General features: G+C 45.4%; 1 protein-coding gene and 1 long non-coding RNA gene across 2 annotated transcripts in view; both read right to left on the bottom strand.

The window, feature by feature from the left end:
- Positions 1–3,792: 3,792 nt before the first annotated feature.
- Positions 3,793–4,298, bottom strand: LOC105739146. Its single transcript, XR_001115021.2, has 2 exons — positions 4,180–4,298; positions 3,793–4,097 (listed from the first exon to the last, which is right to left on the bottom strand). It is a non-coding gene; the product is annotated as an uncharacterized LOC105739146 (long non-coding RNA).
- Positions 4,299–6,207: 1,909 nt separating this feature from the next.
- Positions 6,208–27,423, bottom strand: part of SVIL (supervillin) — a 276,068-nt gene continuing 254,852 nt past the window's right edge. The window contains exons 32-40 of the mRNA XM_030797621.1: positions 22,485–22,636; positions 19,794–19,899; positions 18,930–19,137; positions 16,396–16,529; positions 14,442–14,597; positions 12,339–12,482; positions 11,132–11,256; positions 7,290–7,445; positions 6,208–7,189 (exon numbers count right to left, since the gene is read on the bottom strand). Coding sequence (XP_030653481.1) covers positions 7,103–7,189; positions 7,290–7,445; positions 11,132–11,256; positions 12,339–12,482; positions 14,442–14,597; positions 16,396–16,529; positions 18,930–19,137; positions 19,794–19,899; positions 22,485–22,636 — 1,268 coding nt within the window. The 3' untranslated portion in view covers positions 6,208–7,102. The remainder of the gene's footprint in view (positions 7,190–7,289; positions 7,446–11,131; positions 11,257–12,338; positions 12,483–14,441; positions 14,598–16,395; positions 16,530–18,929; positions 19,138–19,793; positions 19,900–22,484; positions 22,637–27,423) is intronic.

Genomic DNA, 27,423 nt, shown 5'->3' with positions numbered 1-27,423 from the left:
TTAAAATGATATTTCTCATCATGCCATTTTCTCTGCTTGGTAATTCAGGAAGTTGAATAGATGATTATGAATCATCCCCAAGTGTGGCTAATTAAATATTTGATCAATAGAATTTCGTGCTTTTCATCTGCAGAGAGCTTTCCTGACATTAACTAATTGAGCCAAAGAAAGGTATCACCTTCATTCTATAGATGGCAGAGCTGGCAAAGGGAAGAGCTTTAAAGAAGCCACAAAATAAAATAAAAATTAAAAAGCGAGTGCATGCAGCCGGAGGGAAGCCTGGCTAAGAGGAACTGTGGTCTGCAGACTCCCACCTTGGGCACGTTCATGTCACTGCAGAATTTGTCACTGCTTGCATCAGGGCAATGGGAACATTCCCAGGTCAGCCCATTGTAGAGTTCAGGTTCCTTGAACTGGAAACAAATGAGCCGGATGGAGCTGGAGTTGGCGCCCGGGGTCTTTAGGAGAAGGCCTTGGCCCAGTCCCGTGCCTAGGAGCAGAGGCTTCCTCTGCGGATCCTGACTGCGAGTCTGGAGGCGGCGCCGGAGTTGGAGCCTTGGCTTCTGCGGTGAGCAACAGCGCCACCTGCTGGCCACAACCTTCCCTCAGCGCGGCTGCCTCGCCCCAGATGCAAAGGTTTTTCCTTTGTCGCTTCCGTATTTCCTTCCCTGGCCAGTCCCTGCATTTCCTTTCCTGGCTTCTCCAGCTGGAGGGAGGCAGCTGGCAGGTTATAGCAAACGTGATAGAAATCTGTTAGAGAGACATTCGGATATTCACAGCAAACATCTCCCCCTAACCCTATCACCCTGGATAAAATTAGTGTTCATGAGGAAAGGTCTCATTCCCAGGCCGGTCTCGTTCCTCAGATTCCACTGGAATGGGTCTCTTACCAGCGATGGGAGGATGAGGAAGAACTGAATGTTGGAGACCCTCCTCTCGGGGCTGCCTGCGAGGATGTGATGAAATCATGCAGAGAAAGCAGCCTGTTCGGGCGGGACCTGCGATTCCTCTCCCGCCCTTACCTAAGGCCCTCCCTAAAGCAAGAGGTGACCTCGGGCCTCAGTTTACCTCCATTATTCAACAATAATCAGGTACAGGGGAATGCGGACAGCCACATCTGGGTGCTGTCCTTAAAGAGCCTCGCCACACCCAGCTCTGTTATCTTAGCCGAGTCCCGTAACTTTCGTATGCCTTGGTCTTTTGTTTATGACATGACCAATCTATCTCCCAGGGCCATTCAAATATTTTTTTAAAAGTCAAAATCTAAAAAAATTAATACTTTAAAATAGCAAGATAAGATTCCAAAACTTTCCATATTTTCAATGCAACAGAACAATTTCATTTTCCTGAGGAGCTTATAAGATCAGAGCAGCATTTGGTAGAGCTGCCTCATGGTCACTGATATCTACCAAGAAACGGCACTACTGTGTAGGAAACCCAAGTCCGCCATTTTCCACGTACCATATTGTTTGCTGGAGATTTCAGAAATATCTTTGCATGAAGATCGGACGAGAGGAGAATGTAACAGAGTCAGCACCTCTAATGGTTTCAACATCAAGGTCCAAGATAGAAGTGCTAGCGCAGGGCACAGGATACTATGACAGCAGCCCCAGCCCTGGAAACACCCCGGGTCCCATGAGAAAGGGGCGCACTAGGCCTGGGGATCCTGCGGACCAGAGGAGTCAGTCGCAAGTGCTGTTGCTGGGTCATCCCCACAGCTGAAGAGCCCCTTAGCCGGGGTCCCCTGGCCCGTCCATGTCCAAGTCCACTTTCCTTCTGTGCACCCTCACCTCAGCCTCGAGGCCCTACGTGCTATGCCCTTACCCTGCCTGTGCCACACGTGGGAGACTGGGTGCACCTCTCCTATCCCTCTCCTCCTTCCAGATCTTCTCTTTGGAGCTGATGGCTGAAGAACTGATGTCCAGTTGCAGTGAGAAATCCTGCCAATCCTTCAAGGCTGATTCAGAGGACACCTCCTCCTGGAAGCCACCCTGATCCCTTCCCCTCCCTCCCACCTCCAGCCAGAAGTCCCTCCTCTGGACACGATTAGTTTCCTTGGGCTGTTGTGACAAAGTACCACAAACTGGGCTGCTTAAACAACAGAACCTTTATTGTCTCACAGCTCTAGGGGGCGGAAGTCTGAGATCAAGGTGTGGGCAGGGTTGGTTTCTTCTGAGGCCTCTCTTCTGGGCTTGCAGAGGGCCGTCTTCTCCCCGTTCATCTGCACACGGTCTTCCCTCTGTGCACACCTGTCTCCACTTCCAAATTTCCCCTTCATATAAAGACGCTAGTCAGATCGGATTAGGCCTACCCTGAAAACCTCATTTAACTTAATTACCGAGGATCTCCAAATAAGGTCACATTCTGCGGTACTAGGGGTTAGGACTCCAATCTTTTTTGTGGGAGTGGGTGAGGGGGAAAAAGTGGGGCACATTTCCACGCAGAACAGATTCTTGTTGCATTGCTGTTATTATTATTATTTTTAGAGACAAGGTCTCACTGTGTCGCCCAGGCTGGAGTGCAGTGATGCAATAATAATTCGCTGCAGTCTTGAATTCCTGGGCTCAAGTGATCCTCCCACCTCAGTCTCCCAAGTAGCTGGGACTACAGGTGTGCCCACTATGACTGGCTAATTTTTAAATATTTTTATAGAGATGGGGTCTCACTGTGTTGCCCAGGCTGGTCTCAAACTCCTGAGCTCAAGCCATCCTCTTGCGTCGGCCTCCCAAAGTGCTGGGATTACAGTGTGAGCCGCCACGTCTGACCCTGCATCATTATTTGTACTTCTTGGTGTATTATCATTATTTTTGCCTCCCCAGGAATGCAGATCCCTTGGGGCATCAGAGCCTAGATATAAGGTGTATTTGTGTTCTGTTGACCCTTAAGCTAAGCACCCACTCAATAAATAATTGAATGAACAAGTAGTAAATACAGGTATTCATGAATGAATGTTGACCACTGCAAATAATGAGGGGTCTGGAATGTGCAACATGATACTAGAAATAGACTTCAGCAGATGCTGTGGCTGTCGTGATAACTGTGTGTGAATCTGTGGAAAGACCCCATCCAACCAAAAAAACAAATCTTCCCCACTGGGACTTCAAATGTCCTCACTGGCAAACGATGCTCCCTGCTGGATCTTCGCAGTTCCTGATTTTAATAATGGAATGGCCTCCTTCAGGAAGGAAGCATGGAGGGTGAGCGTGGAGGAAGAAAGGAAGTCATAAGGAGAGGCAGGGTCCTGCTGCATCGTCATCTTTTAGGACAGGCTCTGACACTAACCAAGTCCTGCAATCCCAAATGCACTCTTCCCCCGTTTGCTGTCTTCCATCTGCAGAAACCACTACTAAACATTAGGCTTGTTTTATTTTTCTTTGCTTCCATACGGGCTCTTGGTCAGTCGTTGCTCAATATTTCTTTTTTTTTGAGACAGGGTCTCACTCTGTCATCCAGGCTGGAGTGCAGTGGTGCAATCACAGCTCACTGCAGCCTCAGCCTCCTGAGCTCCAGCAGGCCTCCCAGCTCAGCCTCCTGAGTACCTGGGACTACAGGGACATGCCACCACACCTGGCTAATGGTTTAATTTTTTGTAGAAACAGGGTCTCATCATGTTGCTCAGGCTGATCTCGAACTCCTGGGCTCAATCTGTCCTCCCACTTTGGCCTCCCAGAGTGCTGGAATTACAGGCATGAGCCACTGCGCCCAGCTAATATTTCTTTACTCTTATAGAGCTAACAAATCATGTTCCAGCCATTTCAGGATGAATGCTAAAACGGTGTTCAGATGGTAAAGTTGGGCTTAATTCAGTGAGATTTAATGACAGACAATTTATGTCAATTTCCACGTAATACAAGTCAGTTCCAATATATCTGTTAAGAGACTTCCAGAACCCCATGGCGTCAGATGTGAAGAACAATCCCCACAGCTCTGCTGAGGCTGGGAGGGCGCTGGGGCTGCGGCGTCCTCCACGCTGCCTTCCTTTCTGCTAGCTTGCATTCGCTTCTGCTCCTGCGGCTTCCTTTCCAATCTCAGCTGCGCGACAAAAGCTCAGTGAAGGCCAGTTCAGTATTAGAAACAAGGGATGCTGGTCTGTTAATCTTTCTTCTCTATTAGTCCCCAAGGATCAGCTTTAGACACTGTGAAACCAGTGGGGCATTTCCATACGGGCTCCACACTCACAGCACATCCACGGTACTGATGGTAGGAACAGAAGCCTCTGATGCTTTTCCCCTGGCAGGTCCGTCTTTCTGATCTAATCCTCGGGGTGCATCCATTGTCAGAGGTCTGGAGCAGCCCAACATCCCTTCTCTGGGGAGACCAGCAAATGCATGCAATGCAATGTATTTACTTTTCAAAAAGAGGAAGGCTTCTTTGGGCCAAATGCCCTACCAATATAGTTAATTTTCAGTTATTTGCATTTGAATTACCTTGATGTTTTTGCATTTGAATTACCTTGATATTTCTGAAAACACAGCACTGTACTTTTTTTTTTTTTTTTAGAGACAGGGTATTGCTCTGTTGCTGGGTGCAATGGCAAGATAATAGCTCTCTGCAGCCTCTGCTTCCTGGGTCCAAGTGATCCTCCCATCTCACCTTTCAGAGTAGCTGAAACTAAAGCTATGTCCCCACTATTACCAGCTGATTTTTAAATTTTTTGTAGAGGCAGGATGTCACTATGTTGCCTAAGCTGATCTTGACCTCTTGGCCTCAAGGGATCCTCCCTCCTTGGCCTCTCAAAGCACTGGGATTACAGGCATGAGCCACCGCACCTGGCTGCCAATGTTTAATACAAGTAGATGGACACAATTTTAAAGGACTTTGGGAAAACCTGGTGTTAATGAATATTAATGAGGACACCTGTCTTATTTATTACAGCAGCTCTCCACTGGTAGTTCCTGTAGCAATTCAAGCTCCTTCCTGGGTATCTAAGGATCCAGGTGATATCTGGAACCTACTGCAGAGGTTGCAATCCTGCCTCTTTCTGACCCTGAGGTTGCCCTAGTGACTCTAGGAACCTTTCTCCTCACGTCTTTGTGTGTTATCTATGGAACATGGACTTTGAGCCTCTCTCTCTTCTTTTTTCTCTCCTTGCTTTGGTTTAAATCCATCATTTCTAGGTGCGTGACAACACTCCTAACTTAACCCCCCTGCTTTCCCATTTTAACTACCATCAGAATAATCTTAATACTGGCAGGTATCTAGCACTTGGCGATTTTCAAAGAGCTTCCACCAGTTCCTTGCTCGGAATCTTGTGATGCAGGCAGGATAGCTAGGAGTGTCTCCTTTTAAAGGAAATCGAGGTAGAAAAGTTCAGTGATGACCCAATATCATAAAAATCATAAAATGGTGAGACCAGGAGCAGGTTATAGGTTTCTACCCTGGTGCCGTCCCTGGATGGGGCCCGTAAGTCCTGAAGTTTCAGGCAAATGTGCTGTGATTGGATGTGTTAAATTAGACTAACAGGGAGTGGGGAAGGGCTATGACAATTCAGAGTAGGTCTGCAGAATATGTTCACAAAACCATGGATTTAAGAACATAGGAGCTTGTGAGGAGTTTTCTAACTCGTTTTTTAAGTTTTCTAGATGTCTTATCCATACAATTTTTTTTTTTTTTTTTTTTGAAATGGAGTCCCACTCTTGTCACCCAGGCTGTAGTGCAATGGCGCGATCTTGGCTCACTGCAACCTCCGCCTCCCGGTTTCAAATGATTCTTCTGCTTCAGCCTCTTGAGTAGCTGGGATTACAGGCATGTGCCACCATGCCCGACTAATTTTTCTATTTTTAGTAGAGACTGGGTTTCAACATGTTGGCCAGGCTGCTGTTGAACTCCTGGTCTCAGATGATCTGCCCGCCTCAGCCCCCCAAAGTGCCGGGATTACAGGCATGGGCCACCTCACCTGGCCCATACAATTTTTTAAAAGGCATTGAGATCCTAAAATTGAAATTGTAGATATAGCTGTGGGATAAAGAACTTCTGCTGAATAATGATTTGCAAAAGTATGTCTTCAATATAGTACTGAGTACTAATTCTATGGGGCAAATAAGTCTGTATTTCATCTTATGACCTTGTATAAAATCTTGCCCTAAACTAAATTCAAATGTATAGTCATTTACACTTAATGACAAAATATTGATGCCATGTTAATATTTACCAAAAAAAAAAAGAAAAAATTCCAGAAAGGAACATGCTTGGAATTCAATGTGAACCAATCAGTTAATTGTTGTGTTTATTCTGATGCTTTTATTTGGGAGTCCTATATCATTAAATGACATGTGTACTGTTTACAACCGGTATTAGAAATTGAGATGTTTTTATTTTGACTATTTGAGAGTAAAATTGTAGATAATGTTCCAAACCATCATCAAAAATGCAGAGCAAACTTTTCTGTATATAAACTGTACATAAAAACAAGGCACTATACATTTTTGGGGAGATAATAAGGTAGAAAGGTTGATTCGCATAGATTCTCCAGAGTCCATGCCATTAAGTACAAATTCTTTGTTCATTTTAGCACCGGAAGCAGTACTCAGAACAAGTCATACCTAATGCTGCAGGAAACGTTTCCAAACGTGTATGAAGATACCTATTGGTGGCAGAGCTAATTCAACAGAAGCAACTCCATCTACCTTTTCATGTTATTTTGACACCAAAACAAATCTTGAAAGTGAATGAATACATATTGCTTTGTTAAATACATATTTGACTTATATGGTGTTTATATAAATATATATATATTTTAGAATCCACAAACTATCAAAATAACACTTTATAAAGAGAACTGCTTCAAAAAAAAAAAAAAGGCATTGCCTAGCTGGAACAAGAAGGCAGTGCTATCTATAGCAGCTGCGGCTTAAGTGCACATAACAGATACTTTTATTAATTCTGATAACCTGCTGAATGGTGGAAAGAAGTTTCCAAACAGTTCCCTTGAACATTTACAAAATACACAACTCCGGGACAAGCAGTATCTTTAACAATGTCAGGTTCTGAAAACTCTGATTGAAAAATACTTTGTGAAAAACACCAGTCCAAAAAGATATATCCATTTCCCTGGTGCGGTGGTATTGGACGTGACCATGAGGCTCCTCTGACGTCTCCCCACTCAGAACAGGCCTTTTGCTTTCTTCAGGTTCACCTGCTTCCAGGTGGGCAGGGCGTTGTATTCGTCCCTCGTCATGTCTAGTGCAAACTGGAAACATTGGGAGAAGTGCCCCGCGGCTCAGTGAAAGGAGCCAGGCGTGCGTGTGTTGTTTTACTCCCATCCCCACCCCACTGGAAGAACCGCTTACCTCGAAGTCTTCGTCGGTGAGATAGATCTCAAGCTTCAGAGGATCGACCCCCTCCGGGAGTGGCCTGGCCAGGAGGTCGGCCAGAGGGTAAATGGTTTTACAGAGCTTGGCTAAGACATCTTCCACAAGGGTGATCTGATTGGAAACTTCTGTGTCCTAGAGAAGAGGAGGGGGCAGAGAGGAAAGCTTGTGTCCTACATTTGAACTTGTTTTATTAAGTGCTTGCAGACACACAGCCCTGTGCCACCTGCACACAGCCTGAGGATGCATAGTTCTGTATCACTGAGGAGGAAATGGCTCTGAAAGAAAAGAGATCGCTCAAAGCCCTGCAGTTTGTCTGGACTCTTAATTTTTAAAATTTTTAAATTTTAAAGTAAAAAATGGTATTTTTTGAGACAAGGTCTCACTCTGCTACTCAGGCTGGAATGCAGAGGTGCAATCATAGCTCACTGCAGCCTCCAGCTCCTGGGCTCAAGTGATCCTCCTGCCTCAGCCTCCTGAATAGCTGGGACTATGAGTGTGCATCACCAGGCCTGGCTAATTTATTTTTCCTTTTCCTTTTTTTTTTTTTTTTGGTAGAGACTCGGTCTTGCTATAGTGCTTAGGCTGGTCTCAAACTCTGGCCTCAAGCAATCCTCCTGCTGGGATTATAGGTGTGAACCACCACACTTGACCTCAAATTTTGTTATTTTTTAGAGACAGTGTCTCACTGTAACCCAGGCTGGAGGGCAGTGGCTCGATCATAGCTCACTGCAGCCTTAAACTCCTGGACTCAAGCAGTCCTCCCACCTCAAGCCTCCTGAGTAGCTGGGACTATTGGCACGTGCCACCACGCCCACCTAATAATTTAAAAAAATCTTTTGTAGAGACGGAGTCTCGTTTCTCTGACTTTTAGATGTTTTCTCACCTTGTCACAGAGTTTCAAACAAACCCTGTCTCAGAACTGTCTCTGGAAAAATGTTTAAGGACTTTCCCATGAGTGAATTACAGACTAAGATTAGTAGATTTGAAGTCTAAACACCAGAAGCCTCCAAATAATGGAATTTGTTTAAAAATATTAAAAAATAACCTGAAAAGAAATCACACCTCCCTTCCCTCCCCTGGCTCCATTTCTTAATCTGCAATAGAAAAAGAAGGTCAGAAAATGCATCTAGAATATTCTGGAGCAGAATCGATTTTTTTGTTTTTAAAACCACTGTGTGAATTTAATATGAACAAACTATTCTGGGTAAATTCTCTTCCTCCATTAAACTTGGGACCCCAGATTGGCTGCTCTCCTTTGGGTGGGTGGATGGTGGGAATGCATGACAAAGAGCTGTTGCTCATATCAGAAATACATGGGGCAGACTGGTGGTCAAGAGTCAGGTTTTGGGCTGGGTGCAGTGGCTTGTGCCTGTAATCTCAACACTGTAGGAGGCTGAGGTGGGAAGAGTCCTTGAATCCAGGAGTTGGAGACCAGCTTGGGCAATATGATGAGATCCTGTCTCTATAGAGAATACAAAAATAGGCTAGGCATGGAGGTGTGCACCTGTAGTCCTACCTACTTGGGGGGCTGAGGTGGTAGGGTCGTTTGGGCCCAGGGGTTCAAGGTTTGTGTGAGCCATGATTGAGTCACCACACTGCAGCCTGGATGACAAAGCAAGATCCTTTCTCCAAAAAAAGAAGAGGTGAGTTTTGGATGATCTTGCCTGCATCTGAGTACTGACTCCTCCACTCACAGAAAGTCACTTTGGCCAAGTGACTTCGTGTTTTTGTGCCTCTGCTCCCACACCAGTAAAATGGGAATAATAATAAGATATCTTGATGAACTGTTGTGATAAATGAGAAAATCAGTGTAAAGTGCTTGGAGATGTGCCTAGTGCAGAGTGGGCACTTGATGAATGTTAATTATTTGTATAACTTGCTGGTATGGGAAGCCTGACTCTTCTCTGGCTATAATTCCACAGGCCTGCACAACAGTAAATGGCCCCGCTGCTAACCCCCAAGATCTATAGTGAATACACAGGGAGGATGGCGAGTTATATCCTTCTGAAAGTGGCTCAACTGTGCCACAGGACTGATGTTTATGATTTCTTTGGAATAAACATCGAAATTAACTCTCCTAGTCTTGAAATTCGAGAAAGTTACATTTGTCTTATCTGAGTTCCTTTCTCAGGAAATCAACCATCAGGCATCTCTGATAGTATCAAAAAGCCAGCAGTGGCTCATGCTTGTAATCCCAGCACTTCAAGAAGCTGAGGTGGGCAGATGGCTTGAGCTCAGGAGTTCAAGACCAGACTGAGAGACATGGCAAAACCTCATTGAAAATACAAAACAAATTAGCCAGGCATTATGGTGTGTGCTTGTAGTCCCAGCTACCTGGGAGGCTGATGTGGGAGGATTGTCTGAGCCCAGGAGCTGGAGGCTGCAGTGAGCTGTGATTACACCACTGCACTCCAGCCTGGGCAACAGAGCAAGACCCTGTCTCAAAAAACAAAAACAAAACCTGAAGCTTACCAGACCCCTTACCCATCATGATGCCTAACCAACCCCCCGCTTCCTGTTGACCAGCTCCTCTTCCTCACCCCTCCCTAATTCCTGCTTCCCACACATGGTTACATTTCTTCCCTGCTATAAAAACCCCTAATTTTAGTAGGCCAGAGACACAGATTTGAGACGTATGTCCTGTTCCCCTTGGCTGCAGCACCCAAATAAACTTTCTTCCTTGGCTATGCTTGTCTCAGTGATTGGCTTTCTTCTGTGTAGTGAGCAATAAGCCCTAGACTGAACCCCTGGCAATTTGGTAACACCTGAACTTAGACTGCATGCAGCAGCCACAGAGCTTGTAATCGCTAGAGCCTTCTGGTTTCACGAAACCATAGTTACAGTGAACAGAACCATCTCGTTCCGGCTGCGGCAGAGACCAAGCTGAAGTCAGCCCCTTCCCTGTGTACATCAAGTCCATTTGGCTCCAGGGAGACTGGTTAGGGTGAGCAGTGATGTCTGTACTACCCAACAGGCCCTCTCCATTGCTAAGCAGAAGTAGATTCTGTTTGTTTAAAATTACTCGAATTTCCTATAAAACACACTTGGGTCATTTCCCCAAGCAAAGCAGCTCTTCTACATGGTAAAAAAAATCAAAACGGTAAAAAACCTATCTCTCACCAAATCAAAACAAATCCTTGGATTTGCTATTGCTAGCAATGTTAATAGCTCATATATAAGAAATTCAACATAGCTATAGTAAAATTCTTTCCTGTGTGGTTGGAAAATAAAACATTCTAGATTATAATATATTTTGGTAGATAGAAGTTATGATAAATGTCTCATGTGGAAATACCAGGTGGTCTCATAAAAGACAATATTAATGAGATGTTGAGCGATCACTTATCATAAGTGAGTCGCAGCACCTCCATTCATTCAGTTTTCTGAACATACTAAATCATCAGATTTCGTTTGTGTCTCCTCTACACAAGGTTAATGTCTGAAACATGAGGGTTTGGTTGTGCATCACATGGACACTGAGAGACAAGCAATGCCAAACAACAGGTTCTTAGCAAACGGAATGAAGAGTTCGCAGATTTTATGTACATATATAGTCCTCAGCATGATTAAACTCACCTTTGCTTTTAAATTTTTAAAATTTGGGTATCATGTGTAGAAAATTACTAAAATAGTTAATTGATTTTCCATTAGACTTCTCTTCTTCCTAAGCAAATTCTATGTAGATTTGTTAAGATGTTGCAAAACGAAAAATATTTTCCCACTCTGAAAGTGCAATTGGATGCTCTCCCCAAAGTAAAGTCAACCCACAATCCAAAAGGCACAGGAGCCACCTTCATAGGGCAGGAAAGCGTGCTCACCATCTCTGTGATCTCAGCGATGTCCTCTCTGTGCTCCCAGCTGGGAAACATATTGGTGAATGTCAGGGGCTCCAGACCGGCGTGGATAAGGTAAGACTTGGGGGCTGGCTTCTTGAGATTTTTTCCTGTAGTTACACAGAATGCAACGTCAGTAGACCCAAGGGACACCCTGTCTTTCACTGATTTCCCTTGAAATCTTTTCTTCTTTGCCAGAACTCATGACTTCATGCTTAAAATGCAAGTTACGAGTAGTTCATAACGACACATGGATAATGTTTATATAAGATGTTAGTTTCATGCCTGTGACTACAATAGTGACCTATAATCAACCTGAGTCTATACTTCTTGAACCTAACAAAATGCGCTGTATTCCCGGAAGGGAGAGAGAGGCTCTGCCTGCAGCTTCTGGGTGGAGCATTTTCTTCCTCCTGAATTCACCTGTAGAGTCATCCCTCTCATTTCCTAGCACAGGATTAACTCCCATAATGATGATGGCGAACGACAGCATCTTATACATCCACATTCACTATAACATTGAGTGGAAGGTTTCATATGTTATTTATTGCTAAAGAGTTTTTCAGGAAGAGAATCAACTGCACATATTCAGTGACATTAAACTAGTTGTGTCAATGAAACCATAAAAATTAAATAAGATATTAATTACTGGCATTTTCATTTTATATAAAAGACTAGAAATTTCATGTGTATAGTAAAGAACTATGAACTTACTATGGGTATTTCTCTTTGGATATAATACTAAAAATAATAATGAATAATAAAAAGGTTGGCAATGGCCGTTCACTGTTTGGGGGAGACCTCCATTCTCCAACAGTATGGTAGTGCTTGCAGATAATGTACATGGGAGAGGCCAACTTGTCTCTCAGTGTGATCAACCCCGAGTATAGCGGGGTTTTAATCTGCTTGGGGCATTCCACAATACAGCCTTTATTCTTGAGGGCAACAAGTTAGCCTCATAATATCAGAGGAAAAACTAGTTCTTCTTCATGCTGGCAGCTGAGAATGCACTAATCTAAAAATTAATATATCTCAAAAAGTTAAAGGGGAAAAAACTGGTTTCATTACCACCTGCCAGGCTTTGTGGATGCTGGCTGACATGCACAGAAAGAGAAGGGGGTCTCCTGGCTGGGCGTGCCTGAGGGGCTTCCCCATCTGTTCCGTGCTGCAGGCGCGTGAGAGGGAGCCTCACCTTTGCAGTACTGGAGCACAGTCTCCATCGCACTCTTCCGGTCGGAGGCCCAGCGGATGCGGGCAGAACCAGTGATCTTGTTCTCAATGGGCCACCAGCCTTGCCAGAGGTACACCTCGTGGTGATTGTCAACAAGGAAAAGTGCTGTGAGGGCAGGGACAGAGCCAGACCATCAGGAGCTCCTTCACAGACACTTCTAGCTCACTCCTCCCCAAACCTAGTGGATGTTGTTCCTCCCCGCTGCTGTGTCACAGGGGGAAACCCCCTTGGCCATCAAACCAGGGGCAAAGGGGCAAACAGAGAAACCTAGGACACCCCAGCCCTTTGATAGTTCAACTGGGAGAAGCCTGTAGGCAGAGAGGTGGCATCAAGGAGTTAGCCTCTTTCATTCCTCTTCCTCCAGGTCCTCCTCCCTTTGCCCCAGCTCAACCCCCTGGCCCTTCTGGATACTGGCAGGGCTGTGCTAAGAGTGGAAGGGATAATGCATGTGCCACTCAAGGGACTGTTAGCACCACATATCTCCAAAGAGCACAATCAACACTGGAGCGCACATCTCACTGCAGACAGGTCAGTGGCGTTCCTGCCCTGCGCACGACTGCTTAGCAGTGAGGTGACCTCATGGCTCTCTTACAGAGAAATGGGCCTTAAAAAGCAAAACTGCCACAGGGAGTGGAGGCTCATGCCTATAATTCCAGTGCTTTGGGAGGCTGAGGAGGAAGGATTGCTTGAGCCCGGAGGTTGAAGACCAGCCTGGGCAACATGATGAGACCCTATCTCTACAAACAGAAAAAAAAAATTAGCCAGGCGTGGTGGTGCATGCATGCAGTCTCAGCTACTCAGGAAGCTAAGGAGGGAGGATCGCTTGAGCCCAGGAGTTCGAGGCTGCAGTAAGCCATGATTGCACCACTGCACTCCAGCCTGGATGACAGAATGAGACCTTGTCTCTAAAAAATAAAATAAAATGAAATAAAAATCAAAACTGTTCTATTGCCTTTTCCTCCTAACTTTTTCTCCTCCTCAAATTGTCAGCCTGACTCTTACTCCAGGTGGCAAAACGCCTCTCACTCTTGCTATTCGGCTCACTGTGTGTCCTTTCCTGGCATGTGTTTCAGGATTCTGTGAAAACCACACTTTAAAAGCCCAGTGGAGGTTGATAACCTGCCCTGAGTCCCAGGATGAAGGGTGTGGGCACAGCCTCTCTTTCTGGTGGCTAAGGTTTTCCAAGCATGACATGTGCACTGGTCAAACTTTCAGTGCTGCCCTGGGCTCCCAGTGCAAGGTGACGTCCCTGGCTGCAGCTCCAGGCTCTTGTAATGTGAGAAGCAACAAACACAAACCGAGAGGCAGCTGACCTTGACTTCATTGGAGGGTGGGCGGGAGGGGTTGTCAAGCCCAGTCTCTTGTGACTTTCCCAACCAGAATGAGGGCACAGAGCCTTCACCTTGGGATCAGAAGACCTGGGCTGGAGTCTTGGCTCTGCTCTGGAGCCTTGGTATGGCAGACCCTGTTCCCTGGCTAACTTAGCCAATACCCCAACATCCTTCTCTTCTGCCATTTGCTTCCCCAGTCTCCCTTGCAGCTGGGGCTGGCCATGTGACAGGCTCTGGCCAATGGGATGTAAGCAGAAGTCTGCTGGGGGCTTCTGGGAAAACATGTGCTTTATCTGATTAAAGAGATGGATGTGGCTACTAAGTGGCCTTTTTTCCTCCCCTCTTCTTTCTCTTTCTATCTTGAATGCAAACATGATGGCTGAAGCAATGGCAGTCGACCAGTGACCATGCAGCAACAAGACTGAAAGGAAGGCTGGGAGAAGAGCGGAGACGCCAGGCCTGCCACTGTGGTGCTCAACCTGTTCTTAGCTGACGTCTTTGGGTGGGTTAAGTGACTGAGTCTCGTTCCTTATGCTATAAAGTGTGGCTGATTTCACGCTCCTTCCTTTTGGTGTAGGGGTGAGGATGAAATGAGTGTAAGCACATGTTCTGGGTGTTCTGGGAGTGTACTTGGCAAACAGAAGCTGCTTAATAAATAAAAACGTAAAATCAAAAGGCTTTCTGGAAGATGTGCCTTCTACTGCTCAGCATAGCTGCCCCCTGCAGGCCTTACCTGGCTGGGGCGCGCTGTACAAATCTTCCTGCAGGAAAGGCATGGAACTGACCACAGAGGGGGCTCGGGCAGGGTACACGAACTCCGTGGCTGCGAAATCCCCAGAGGAGCTGCTGAGGATGAACAGGCGGGGTGCGAAGTTAAAACTTCCAGGATCTTTGAAAGAAAAGAGAACAAAGCTGAAGATATCATGTGCATCAAAGTAAATTCCAGATGAAGAATGAATTTAAAATATGAAATAAATCAAAGCACTGTGGAAACATAGGTAGGATTTATCTGAGCTTCAAGGTGGAGAAGGCCTTTTCAATTGCAATAGTAAAAGAACCAATCAAAAGGGAAAATAATGCATTAATTATATAAAATGAAAAACAACAATGCAAAATTAAAAAGAAAAGAAAAACCAAGTAACAAATGGGAAATATTTGTAATACAGCAACTAGTTAATATCCTTAATACATGAAGGGACATACATAAGGAAAAAATAAATACCTCAATCAAATGTGCAAAAGACACAAATAGAACACTCACCAAGGTAGAAATTAAAATGGCTAAAAAATATATAGAGATATATATGCATATATATACACAGATATATGTATGTGTATATGCTGAGAAATGAACGCTTTTGTGTATTGCAAGTGAGAATGAAACTTGGCCTGAGCTGATACATGCTATCAGACTTTTATAACAAGCACGGCGGTTCCACATCTAGGAATTCCTCTAAATTAGGAATGAATGTATAGGATTATTTTAAAAAGTATTCAAACTGCATTATTATATAAGGGAGAAAAATCAGAAACAAGAAACAACTCAACTCTCCAGCTGTCAGAGACTGTCAGGTAGAGAGTGGCATATATTCACAGAATAACAGAATATCTCACAGCCATTAGAAATCTAGATTTTAATAACTTGGGAAATTATTCATAATAAAGGAAAAAAGCAGGTTACAAAACAGTAGATCCACATATTATTTTTTCAAATAGATATTATACATAGCATAGAGAATGTGAATTCTGTTACTTCTGAGAAATGTGGTTATAAGTGACTTCATTTCTTTTTTTAACTTCTCCATAATTTCAAACGTTTTCTATGCATTATGTTTAAAAAGCTATATAAAAGTTTATAAACATTGAGGGGCAGAGTATTATGGAGCAGTTATGAGGATACTCCATTGCTGCCCAGCCTTGGGCAAGTTGATTAACTTCTGTATGCCTCAGTTGCCTCATCTGTAAAAATGGCAGAGTATTGGGTTGTACTAACGGAGTTACTATATGTAAGGTGCTGGCTGGTGTCTGGCTTATTGGAACTGCTTAACAAAAGTTCTCTTTCCTTCTAATGTTCATCTGTATTTTGAGAACAGCTGGGAAAGTACACATGTACACACCTAACCTCACTCTGGTGAACGGGAGTGCCTATTCTATACAGACACGGCCTTTGTATTTTCAAATAGGTTAATGACTGAAGGGCTCTGGAAAGGGGATAGGAGGCTGGCTTCCTTCCCCAGATCCCACTCCAACACCCAGAGGACTGCTATTTCTCAGGTGGCACCTATGAGGAAAGAAATAAAATGGTGCCCTGAGTCCCTAAAACCCTGGAAGGTGGCTTGGTCCCTGGGAAGCCTTGGGAGCTGATTTGCCAGTGAGAATTTGAAGTCTTGGTGTCCAAGTTAAACTCACTCCTGGGGAGAAAAAAACTGTTCAATCAGCTGGACATAATACTCATCACACTAGATTTAAGACAGACTGAAGAATTAAGATAAAACACGAATGGGGCACAGTGGCTCAAGCCTGCAATCCCAGCACTTTGGGAGACTGAGGCAGGCTGATCACTTGAGCCCAGGAGGTTGAAGCTGCAGTAAGCTGTGATCGCACCACTATACTCCAGCCTGGATAACAGAGCAAGACTCCAAAAACAAACAAAAAAACCAGATCGCAGGCTGTGGATGCCGCATTACCTTGAAGCATGCAATCGTAGGCTTTCCTGTCTCTCCTTCCCAAGGCGTCCCAGAATCCGAGTGGCTCAGAGCCTTCATCACACTCGTGAATTGTGACTTTGCTGCTACTATGCAGTCCTGCTTCCAGGGGGCATCTGCAAGGGAGAAACTCCAAGAGTTCTTTATAAGTCTGGAGAGTGCTGGTGACCCAAAATTATTATTATTATGCTAACAGCTTTATAATAGCTTTATTGAGATATCATTCACATGTCATAAAATTCACTCTTTTTATGTGTACAGATTTTAGTATATTCACAGAGTTGTGCAACTGTCATCACTAATTTCAGAACATTTTCATCTCCCGGAAAAAGAAGCCCTGTATTCGTTAGCAGTCACTCTGCATTTCCCCCATCCTTAGTCCTCAGAACCCACTAATCTACTTCTGTATTTATGGACTTGCCTGTTTTGGACATTTCATACAGATGGAATTATATAATATACGTTCCTTTGTGACTGAGTTTTTTAACTTAGTGTAATGTTTTTAAGGTTCATCCATGTTGTAGCATGTATCAGTACTGAGTTCTTTTTTATGACAGAATAATATTCCACTGTATGGCTATGCCACATTTTTTTTATCCATTAATGTGTTGGTAGAGATTTGGGTTATTTCCATCTTTTGGCCACTATGACTAACATGGCTATGAACCTTCATGTACAAGTGTTTTCATTTCTCTTGGGTAGATATCTAGGAGTAGAGTTGCTAGTCATATGGTAACTGTATTGTTAAATCTTTTGAGAAATTGCTAGACTGTTTTCCAAGTAATGTGTAAGAGTTCCAATTTTCACATCCTTGCCAATACTTGTTATTGTCTGCTTTTTTAAATTTAAAATTTGTGGGTATATACTAATAGTAGGTACATATATATATATGGGGTGCAGATATAAATTATTCAAAACTAAATCTGGAGATCAGTTCACCGTCTCTTCTACTTTCTAAGGAAAAGCAATTCTTACTCATGAATGGAAAAATGCTCTGCAGTTTATAAGTGTGTGTGGTGGAGGAGGGGAAGTTGACTTGCCCCTAGGGAGGGATGTTTAATCACATCTAATGTGTCATGAAAATTACAGACATTTTTATATAGAACAATACATATTGACTATTTCTTGTCTTTCTCTCCTGCTAGAACATGAACTTCATGAGGACAGAGACTTGGGCTTATTCACCACCAAGTCCCCAGTTCCTAACTCCAGTCCTTTGGAGTTAGAAGCAGGTTGCCCAAAGTTCATAATGCAGAAAAACCATTTTTCCGAGATTTATAGGATAAGTCCTGTAAGTCCAGATTGCTTGGCGCCAATCAGGTACTCAATCAATGTTTGTTGAGTGAATATGTGAATGAGCTCTTCATTGTTTTTCTTTTTCTCAGTGGTCCAAGTAAACCCTCTGATGGGCCTCAAATGCCGTGGGCCACCTCAGGGGATGTGATTTCTCACCCCTCCCTGTGCCCTAGCCCACAGGTGGTGTTTTGAGATGAAACATCTTGTTTCACATCTGCCTCCCTGTGGAGAGGTCACCTGCCCCGTTCTCCTCTCTGTCCTCTCTGGGTAGTGTGTTTTCAGAGCGGACACAGGGGCCCTGGCCACTGCCCTGTTCCAGAACCCAGAGAATGGGGTTCACCAAATCAAACTCTGGGGATATGTGCCCCTAGGAAGCTCTTCACTTTTCCTCACTGAGGTCCTCACAGGTCTCAGTTGCCTCCTAAATGCCTGGGCGACACTGGGCTTCTCTGGCAGCTTGCAACGCTTATTTTGCCTGGGCTGCTAGGAAGTGCAGAGCCACAGCGGCAGACCACCCCAGCGGGGGGCCGGCCACCACAGCGTCCTCCCTGGGCTGTGGCCTTCACGGCCCTTCCAGTTCCCCTCTTCCGCAAGGTCCCCACTCAGTGCTATCTCACAGTGTGCTGAGCCTTTGCAAGTGGCCAACAGCAGGTGCCTGCCTGGGAGGGGAAGAAAACCCAACCCGGAAGTGCCGTACCCGGCAAGTGCCCAGAGAGTCCGATCCCTCCCCATCGGGGGCTGCTCTCCAGAATGGGGGACATCTTATCATCTGACACAGATGGCGGTTTCCCACAGTCTTCTTTAGCTTTTTAACACTCCGCTGTTCTGACAAATGAAAACTCCAAATCCCTAACAGGTATTTGAAAGTGTTCCCTTTAAATATCAAAGGCCTCCAGGCTTCTCATCCAAAAGCTGAACGGCAACTATGAAGAAAGAACCCAGAGTGCTTGCAAGAGTCACTCCCTGGCTCCTCACCAGCCTCTCACCCAGCCAGATAAATCCTCAGACTGTGAGAGAGGCCCCCAAGTCGGAGGTCTGGACTGAGATGTGTGTCCTCTCTGCTCGGAACGTCAGAGGCCCCTCACCACGTTCCCAGCCATCCCTTGCTGCAGTCACTTTCAGCACCCTGGGATCTGCTGGGAGTCTTGGTACCCCTGAGCCTGCCCCGTCCCTCTGGGAAGCCCCGTGTGTGGGGCACTTGTCGCAGACACAACACTCACTGTTCCTTGATCTTGTTCGCGGCGGTCCTTCCGACCTCCTTCGTGTGGGCCTGGGCTTTGCATCCGTGCCACAGGTAGATGAGGGCCTTGTTGACGTTGAGCACCACCATGGAAGTCCTGGACCTCAGGCTGCTACAGTGACAGGCCACTTCCAGCAAATTCCCTTCCACGGGCACCTCTCCGCGCACGCAGTACAGCCGCCACTCACCTGCAGGGGGCACCGGCGGCGCGGAGGAGTTAGGACGTGAGCGAGTGGCAGCAAACGCGGCCCTTCCTACTGTCCGCTGTGCCATCCACGGCAGCCACCTCCATCCAGGGCCAGGGACTTAGGGGACTGGAGGGGCTGAGGCACTGCGCAGGGAGCCCTGCCGAGCACTGAGGCATCAGGCCTTCCTGCCAGCCTAAAAAGTTGGTTCTTATGTAGTTAGAAGCAGGTGATCTGAAGTCCACAATGCAGAAAAACCATTCTCCCAAAATTTATACAATAAGTTCTATAACAGGCATATTTTAAAAGGCTCTTAGAGCTAAGATTTTTTTTGGTGGGCTGGGGTGCTGGTCAACAAAAAATTTCATAATTTATAATAGAAGAGCCACTGATTTTTCTTTCCTCCTAAAAAGAGCAGACAGAGGAGGGGAGACCACCTTCCAGCCTCCTGCGTGCAAAGGTGAATCCCGAGTAAATTCTCCAGGGAGAGGCTGGTCACGAGCACCCACAGAGCTGAGTTATCAGGCAAACATCAGGAGGCTTTCAGAGGTAGAGCCACAGTTAGATGAAGACAGACTCACTTTCAGCCCCGAGCTTATAAAAATTCTTTCCAAGAGAGGGAAAGGCAAAGTCGAATTCCAGCAGTAAAAGTGACTTACTTTGCACATTTTCTTCTTCCTCTTCCCGCCTCCCGGAGTGCACCACCATCCCCCCCTGGAAACACTGCAGGAAACAGGGGGGCTCCTTTCCCTGGAGGACCTGGACCTTCCAATTTAAACAGAGGTAAATAGGTAAGGGGCGTGGGGTTTTCAAAGTCCTAAAAACAATACATGCCTCTCCCGGAAAATCTGAAAAATATCAAGACGTACAAACAAAAGCCATTGCTAACACTATTAGCCATTGCTAACCACCTAAAGAGAAGCTCTGTGAACGCTGCCGTGTGCAGCCTCCTCTCAGGGTGTTACTCAGGGAGGGTCTTCTTTTCCTAAACAAAATAGGAGCCGTGCTTTATATTGATGTACAGCCTCATTTTCTTTACTTAATGTTGTTCTGTCAAGGAATATTCTTTTAAAACATAACTCCTGATATTTTAATGGTATTCTGTGGTTATTGATGTCACAAGACTGACATAAACACACTCTTAACAAGATAGCTCTCAGCAATGAGAATGACTCATCACTGACTTGGTAATAATTCTAGGGAAAATATATGGTTTGCGGCCATCCCAGCAGTCCACTCAGCCTCTGTTAGAGAAGGCTCTTCCTTCAGGTGTTATCTGCACCACGAATAATGTGAGGGTTGAGTCACCTCCCTCTAGGACACCTTTCCTTACAGAGGAAATGTTTCCTGGAGCTCGTAGTCACGGAGCACTGAGAGAAAGGATTTCTCACTGTGAGTTATCAATCTCAGTGCCCATTTTGCATAACCAATTGCCATTTTGTGGCAGTATTTCATATCTAAAATGATTTTCCAGAGCTGGACCGTGGCTCATGCCTGTAGTGGTGCATGCCTGAAGTCCCAGCTACCCAGGAGGCTGAGGAAGGAGGACTGACTGAGCCTGGGAGGTCAAGGCTGCAGTGAGTGGTGATGGTGCCACTGCACTCCAGCCTGGGTGACAGAGTGAGACCCTGTCTCAAAAAAATGATACAAATAAAAATAAAATGATTTTCCATCCACTGGATTGGTAACAGGTAAAATGCTCAAATGAGAGAGATTAAGACTCAAAACTCTGAGGATGATTTTGAAGGCATGATAAAAGCATGTTCATTCATGGCCTTTACAAAAAAATAAAGGGGTAGTTGAAATGACTATTAGGAATAAATTAAAAGGCAACTCTTGCCAATACCATTTCTAAAATATAGTCCATGGTAGAAAATATTTTTTAGGAAATGTGATTGGTTCTTGGGACTGTGGGAGGCTGGGTGAATGTGGATCTGTTTCTGGCAAGAATGTTTCTGCTGTCTTCCCTTCTGCTATCGTTAATCATTCATCCAGGAGAATAAAGAGATTTGCACATGGCATTGTCCTGTTTTCAAAGAATCCCAGAGTTAACTCTTAATTGCTGCTACTCAGCAAGTTAACTCTTAATTGCTGGTACTCTACAGAGCAGAGGAGACTCAGGCAGAGATCATCTGAATGTTAAAGAGAAAGGTTTGCAAGCCTCATCTGGGCAGCAGTCCCTGCCAAGCATGATGCAGGCCCTGGGGTTATAAGGCCATGGGGTTGTGAGGCCAGTAGCTTTAGGTGGCCTCGGATCTGGGCAGCAGTCCCTCCTAGGTACGATGCAGGCCCTGGGGTTGTAAGGCCAGGGTCGCAGGGTCTCTGTCACGCTCCTGGGGGATCATGTAGCTTTAGGTGGTGGGAAGTGCTGTGAAAATAAAGGGATAAAGTGCAGGGACTGAGAATGATGAGAGAATGAGAAGGCTAGGATAGAATAGGGGTGGGGTGGGGGTGCGGGTGACATCTGAACAGAAACCTGCCTCATAAGAGGCAGTACACAGGGGTACGGACGTAGAGGCAGTATGGAGTAGGCACGGGAAGTTTCCAGACAGTGGAATGGGGCACGGGGCAGGAGGTGAGTGGAAGGAGGTGGTCGTGGAACAGGGAGAGGCTGGAGTGGCCTGGGTGGAGGGGAGGAGCAGGAGGAGCTTGGAGAGGTGTCCAGGGCCCACCAAGAAGGTGCTGGGGCCCTGGGAAGCTGCTTGGACTGCAGTGTGTGTGGCAGACAGCAAGGGAGTGACCCAATCTGACCTGTTCCAGAAAACCACTCAGGCTGCCATGAATACAGGTGATGGGTGTTCCCAATCCTTACATTCACCTGGTATATCTTTCAGGTAGATTCGTATACATGGAACAACTGATCAAAGTTTTAAGGTTCTCGTGACAAAATTTCAGGATGGCTGTTCAAGTTACACTTCTCACCCAAAACACAGCATCCTCATCCTACTGAGGGCTTGCCAGCTGGCCCTGGACCCATCCTTTAAAAAATCACTCCCATTGTGAGAAGTGGATGATGGCATCTCTTTGTTTTACCTACAGTGCCTTGATTGGTTAGTTGGAAACCTAACAAACCTTTCAAAGCCACCCATTGGCCATCTGCACTTGTCATGTGGATTTCCTATTTGCAGATACAACATTTTCTCTAGCATCATCTTACAAAAAGTGGGAAGAGGAAAGAAATGGGAGGCACAGCCTGAAATCTGCAGAAGCCAGACCAGGACTGAAGTGCTTTGGGTGACGTGGTCTTCCATTATCAGAATCATGTTGGGAGGGACCAGGCCAAGTGCCATCGGCTCCCAGGAGAGGACGCTCCTCTCAGTCCCTGGGGTGCAGAGCTCCACAGGACTCACCTGGGCCCCCCTTTCCTCATCCAGCTCCACTGTCATCAATGCCGACGTGCCCTTCTCACTCACGGTGGAGTGCCGGCCTTGCCAGAAGAAGTAGACGCACTTCTCTTTGCCGGCCGCCCTCACCGAGTGCTCTCCCTTCTGGCGACTTCCCACTGCAAACACAGAATAGCAGAGGGACAGGTCAGCAGCTGAGACACCTGAGGAGAAGCAAATGTCTGGTTCACTTCCCGGGGGCCTGCAAGCACCAGTAGCAAAGAGCCTCGGGCCTAGGGCTGGGGAGAAACCACTGGCACCTGGAGGGAAGGTTGGTCACGCCCAGGAGAAGAGAAAAACCACCTTCCTTCCAGCTCCTGACCCAGAGCTTCCAACAGGGAGAAAAGGGATCTGAGGGGCCTTTTTGGTGCCCTGAGAAAAAGATCTGTCATCTGGAGGGGGTGGCAGATCACTCCAAGTGTGCAACAGAGTAATTTCTTCAAAATATTTGGTGAGGCCAGGTGAGTGGCTCATGCCTGTAATCCCAACACTCTGGGAGGACTGCTTGAGGTCAGGATTTCAAGACCAGCCTGGGCAACATAGCAAGACCCCACCTCTAAAATAATTTAAAGGCGTGGTGTTGCACACCTGTAGTCCCAGCTACTTGGGAGACTGAGGCAGGAGGATCACTTGAGCCCAGGAGTTTGAGACCACAGTTAGCCATGATTGTGTAACTGCACTCCAGCCTGGGTGGCAGAGTGAGACTCTCTTACAAATAAATAAATAAATAAATAAATAAATAAATAAAGTATTTGGTGACCGCCAGAGCAGGACTAAGGGCTCACACAGACACAAACACGTTTTCCATATTACACCACTCTTTGGCAAAAGATTAGCTGGTAGAGAAAAGATGTTAAAAACAATAGCAGGGCCAGCTTTAAGCACAAAGGAAAAAATGCAGACTGTTAAAACTATTCTAGTAAAAAATACAGCTTTGAAGTTTTCAAGTTCTGTCAGGAATGAGGAGATAGGTTGCTGACATATCATTTGAGCATAAACTAATCTGGATTTCATGTCTGTCACCAGGGCTGCTGCCGGGATTAAGTGCTGATGGTCCCCATGGCTGGCACCCCACAGGCACTCGGTAAACATGAGCAGCACAGGAGGCAGATGAGAATGCTTGGTGTGGAGAGCAGTCACAGGGAGGTTACAGGGTCTCCCTCTGTCACCCAGGCTGGAGTGCAATGGCGCAATCATGGCTCACTGCAGCCTCAGCCTCCTGGGCTCAAATGATCCTCCCGCCTCAGCCTCCCAAATAGCTGGGACTACAGGCATGCGTCACCATGCCTGGCTAATTTTTATTTTTAAAATTTTGTAGAGATAGGTCTCACTATGTTACCTAGGCTGGTCTCTAACTCCTGGCCTCAAGTGATCCTCCCACCTCAGCCTCCAAAAGTGCTGGAATTATAGGCCAAATGGGCATTTTAGATGTTACTACAGACATCCAAATCTCTATGTGTAAGAATATGTCTCACTCTAGATTCCCTTCATTCATTCATGCATTCAACAAATATTCACTGAGCGGGGACTTCAGGATTCTGGGCTACAATGATGAACAAGACAATGATGAACTTGATGCTTGGAGCTTTTGTTCTAATAAACAAAGAGACGAGCAAGACAATTTCGGATAGTGATAAGTGCTATGAGGACAAGAGACAAGAAGGTGACGCCAGGCAGGGTCAGGGCTCATGGGACACCAGCTGAGGGAAGCGCTTTCTGAGGAGGTGGGGAGTGCAGACCTGAATGACGCTAATCTGGAAGCAGAAGCTTCTAAGCTGAGTGAGGCCAGTAGACCAAGCTCTTGACCCAAAGGCCTGGGTGTCCCAGGGAGTGAGGGTCAACACAGGAGAATGCAGCAGTTGGTGGGAACACCCACATAGGTTTGAAAGGAACGAGAATAACTGGAGTCTCTGTTTTATATCACTGCGATTTTTCCCAGCTCCAATCCCATCTCCAACATTGCAACCGTATTGAGGTTTGAAGGGAAGAATAAAACTCATTTAAGTTCTTAAAAGGTAGGGGGTCATATTTATTTGATTTTTAGCCCTTTGTTTGGTAAAGTATCTGTAACATAGGTTTCATAAATGATTCTAATAATTTCTTAAAGTATTTTGACTAAGCACAGTCTTTTGTACCATCCACTGTGGATCTGAACTGGTTAAGTTTGGGTGTTTTTGAGAGGGCAAAATAAAATAGGAACCATCAATGCCTAGATTATAAATCCCACAATTAATTTGGAAGCCACTTAATTGAAATTTCTGCTAACTTAGCAACAAAACTTTGCCCTTGAATAGCAATCCTATTCTTCAAATAGTGAACATTTGTTGCACTAAATAGATTACTGAGGAAAGATATGTTTCAAATAGATCATAACAGTTTATAAAGATCTTGAAATCTGTTAGCACTCAAATACATTGTGTAAATACATATTCATGCTTAAATAACCAACATTACATCCGAACATTGCAAACAGACTTCAGTGTATATACCCAAAATAGAATCGTATCTCTTTTTTAACTTACTTTTATTTTAGAGACAGGGTCTTGCTCTGTTGCCCAGGTTGGAGTGCAGTGGTATGACCATAGCTCACTGCACCCCTGAATTCCTGGGCTCCAGTTATCCTCCTGCCTCAGCCTCCCAAAGTGCTGGGATTACAGGTGCATGCCACCATGCTGGGCTCATTTTTTATTTTTCTGTATAAACAGGGTCTCTCACTATGTTGCCCAGGTTAGTCTTAAACACGTGGCCTTAAGTGATTTTCCCACCTCAGCTTCCCAAAACTCTGGGGTTACAAATGTGAGTCTAGAATTTTATTCCTTTAAAGATATTTTATGAAGCAAACATTTCACTAGTTTTCCTTACAGTTTTCCTGCACATACCCAAATTTAATCCTATATGCAACTTAATTTTTCATATGTGTATTCATTTTTAATTTTGGCAATGTAAAGATTAAATTTTTAGTGGTAAGAACTGCTGGGCTATTATTTTTTTGAGACAGGGTCTCACCCTGTCACCCGGGCTGGAGTGCAGTGGCATGATCTCAGCTCACTGCAACCTCCGCCTCCCGGGTTCAAGCGATTATCCTGCCTCAGCCTCCCGAGTAGCTGGGATTATAGATGCCCGCCACTATGACCAGGTAACTTTTTGTATTTTTAGTAGAGACGGGGGTTTCACCATGTTGGCCAGGATAGTCTCAAACTCCTGACCTCGTGATTTGCCCGCCTCGGCCTCCCGAAGTGCTGGGATTACAGGCATGAGCCACCACGCCCAGCCAGCTATTCTCTTTACAACCTTGATTAGTTACCTAATTTAAAGTGTGGACATGTTACGCCACCAAGGCACTTTCAAGAATGTTTGGTACTAGTAGTTCTATTTAGGAATAACAGAAAATACAAATATAAAAACTGTTCATGGTCAAGTATTCTTGCACCAGAGCCACCTATTTATAGGAACTAGACATCTATCAGGCCCTGGAGGAGCCTGGCTCGGCATCCCTGGGCACCTTGAGCAGCTGTCCCCTGACCCTGCTGGGGCGCGAGCAACCCTACCCTGCAGGCACTGGGCCAGGACATTGACCCTAGCAGGCAGGCCAGCATCGGCCAAGCGGAGGCTGTACCACCTGTGCAGCTGCTGCTTTTTGCTGACCCTCTCCCAGAAGTGCACCCTGAGCTCTGACTCAGTCCTGTTTGCAGGTGTGGCCCTTGTGCGCACAAGTGATAGAGGAGTCGGACTAGTGTCACCAAGGGGCCAGAGCTTCCGCATTGGCTACGGAGTGACTGCAAGCGCCATCGGGCTGTGCCTCCCCCCTGCTGGAGGGATGGTCTGGAATCTGAATGATCCCTGCTTTAACTTAATTCTCTAAAGCTGGGCTTTTTCCAAGTTGTAAGTCTGCTGAAAAAGATGTTGGAGGTGGCTGTGAGATGGCCATTGTGTTTACTGGGAAGACATACAGAAAGGAATCATCCGGGTCAAATCTTATTTCTTAGGGGCCTCCAAGTCAATAGTCCATGAAAGTCTGAACTCTTTGCCTTATTTTTAATTAATTCACTTTAACAGTTTTACTCATTCATTCACTCACAATTACTTTTTTTTTTCTCATAACTAACAGCTAAAGTAAGAAAATGGCTAAATTAAACTATATCTGGTTTTATAAAACACGATTTCCCATTTTGCATTTTAGGAACGGGCACTACAAGTGCCTTTAGTTTGTTCTTTAAAGTTCCCAGTTCCACTACTCCAAAGGTTAAGAGATCCACCCGCCCCGAAACACACTCAATTCCCTATTATTGTTGTCTTTGGTAATCAACATCAGAGATTAACACCGTACATGCCACCTCTGCACAAAAGCAAGAGCGTAAATCCACGACAGTGACTCTTTGTTATTAATTGTTATTATTATTATTTTGGGGAGATCCACGTTATCTAATCTTCAAGTTAAAAACAGTAATTACGCTGTTCCTGCCGACAATGTCAGTGATGAGTATTTCCTGCACCTACAATGTGAACACAGGCCAGGCACCTGTTAAACGTCATATATACCTGATTATAAAGTCCTGTGAGCTGAGTACTATAATCCCTATTTTCCAGGTGAGAAAACCAAGGCTCAGACAGGGTAACTTTACCCAGACCACACAGCTGGTAAGTTAGGGCCTGAGATTCTGAATCCCAGGCTGTAGGGTCCCAGTGCCTGTGACCTTCCCTCAAGGGACACAGCTCCTTATGAAAAAGGAAAGAAGCAGTTCCAATTGCTTGCTCATAAGAAATTAAGTAGATGAGAAATGCTGCTCCCTTTGGGAGGCTGAAGTGGGAGGATGGTTTGAGCCCAGGAGTTTGAGACCAGCCTGGGCAACACAGTGAGACCCCATCTCTACAAAAAATAAAAAAAGTTAGCTTGATATGGTCGCAC

Source organism: Nomascus leucogenys, chromosome 18, assembly GCF_006542625.1.
Source record: "Nomascus leucogenys isolate Asia chromosome 18, Asia_NLE_v1, whole genome shotgun sequence".
NCBI classification, from domain to species: domain Eukaryota; kingdom Metazoa; phylum Chordata; class Mammalia; order Primates; family Hylobatidae; genus Nomascus; species Nomascus leucogenys.
The sequence above is the reverse complement of the archived record's forward strand: the minus strand, read 5'-3'. Positions and strand labels throughout refer to the sequence as shown.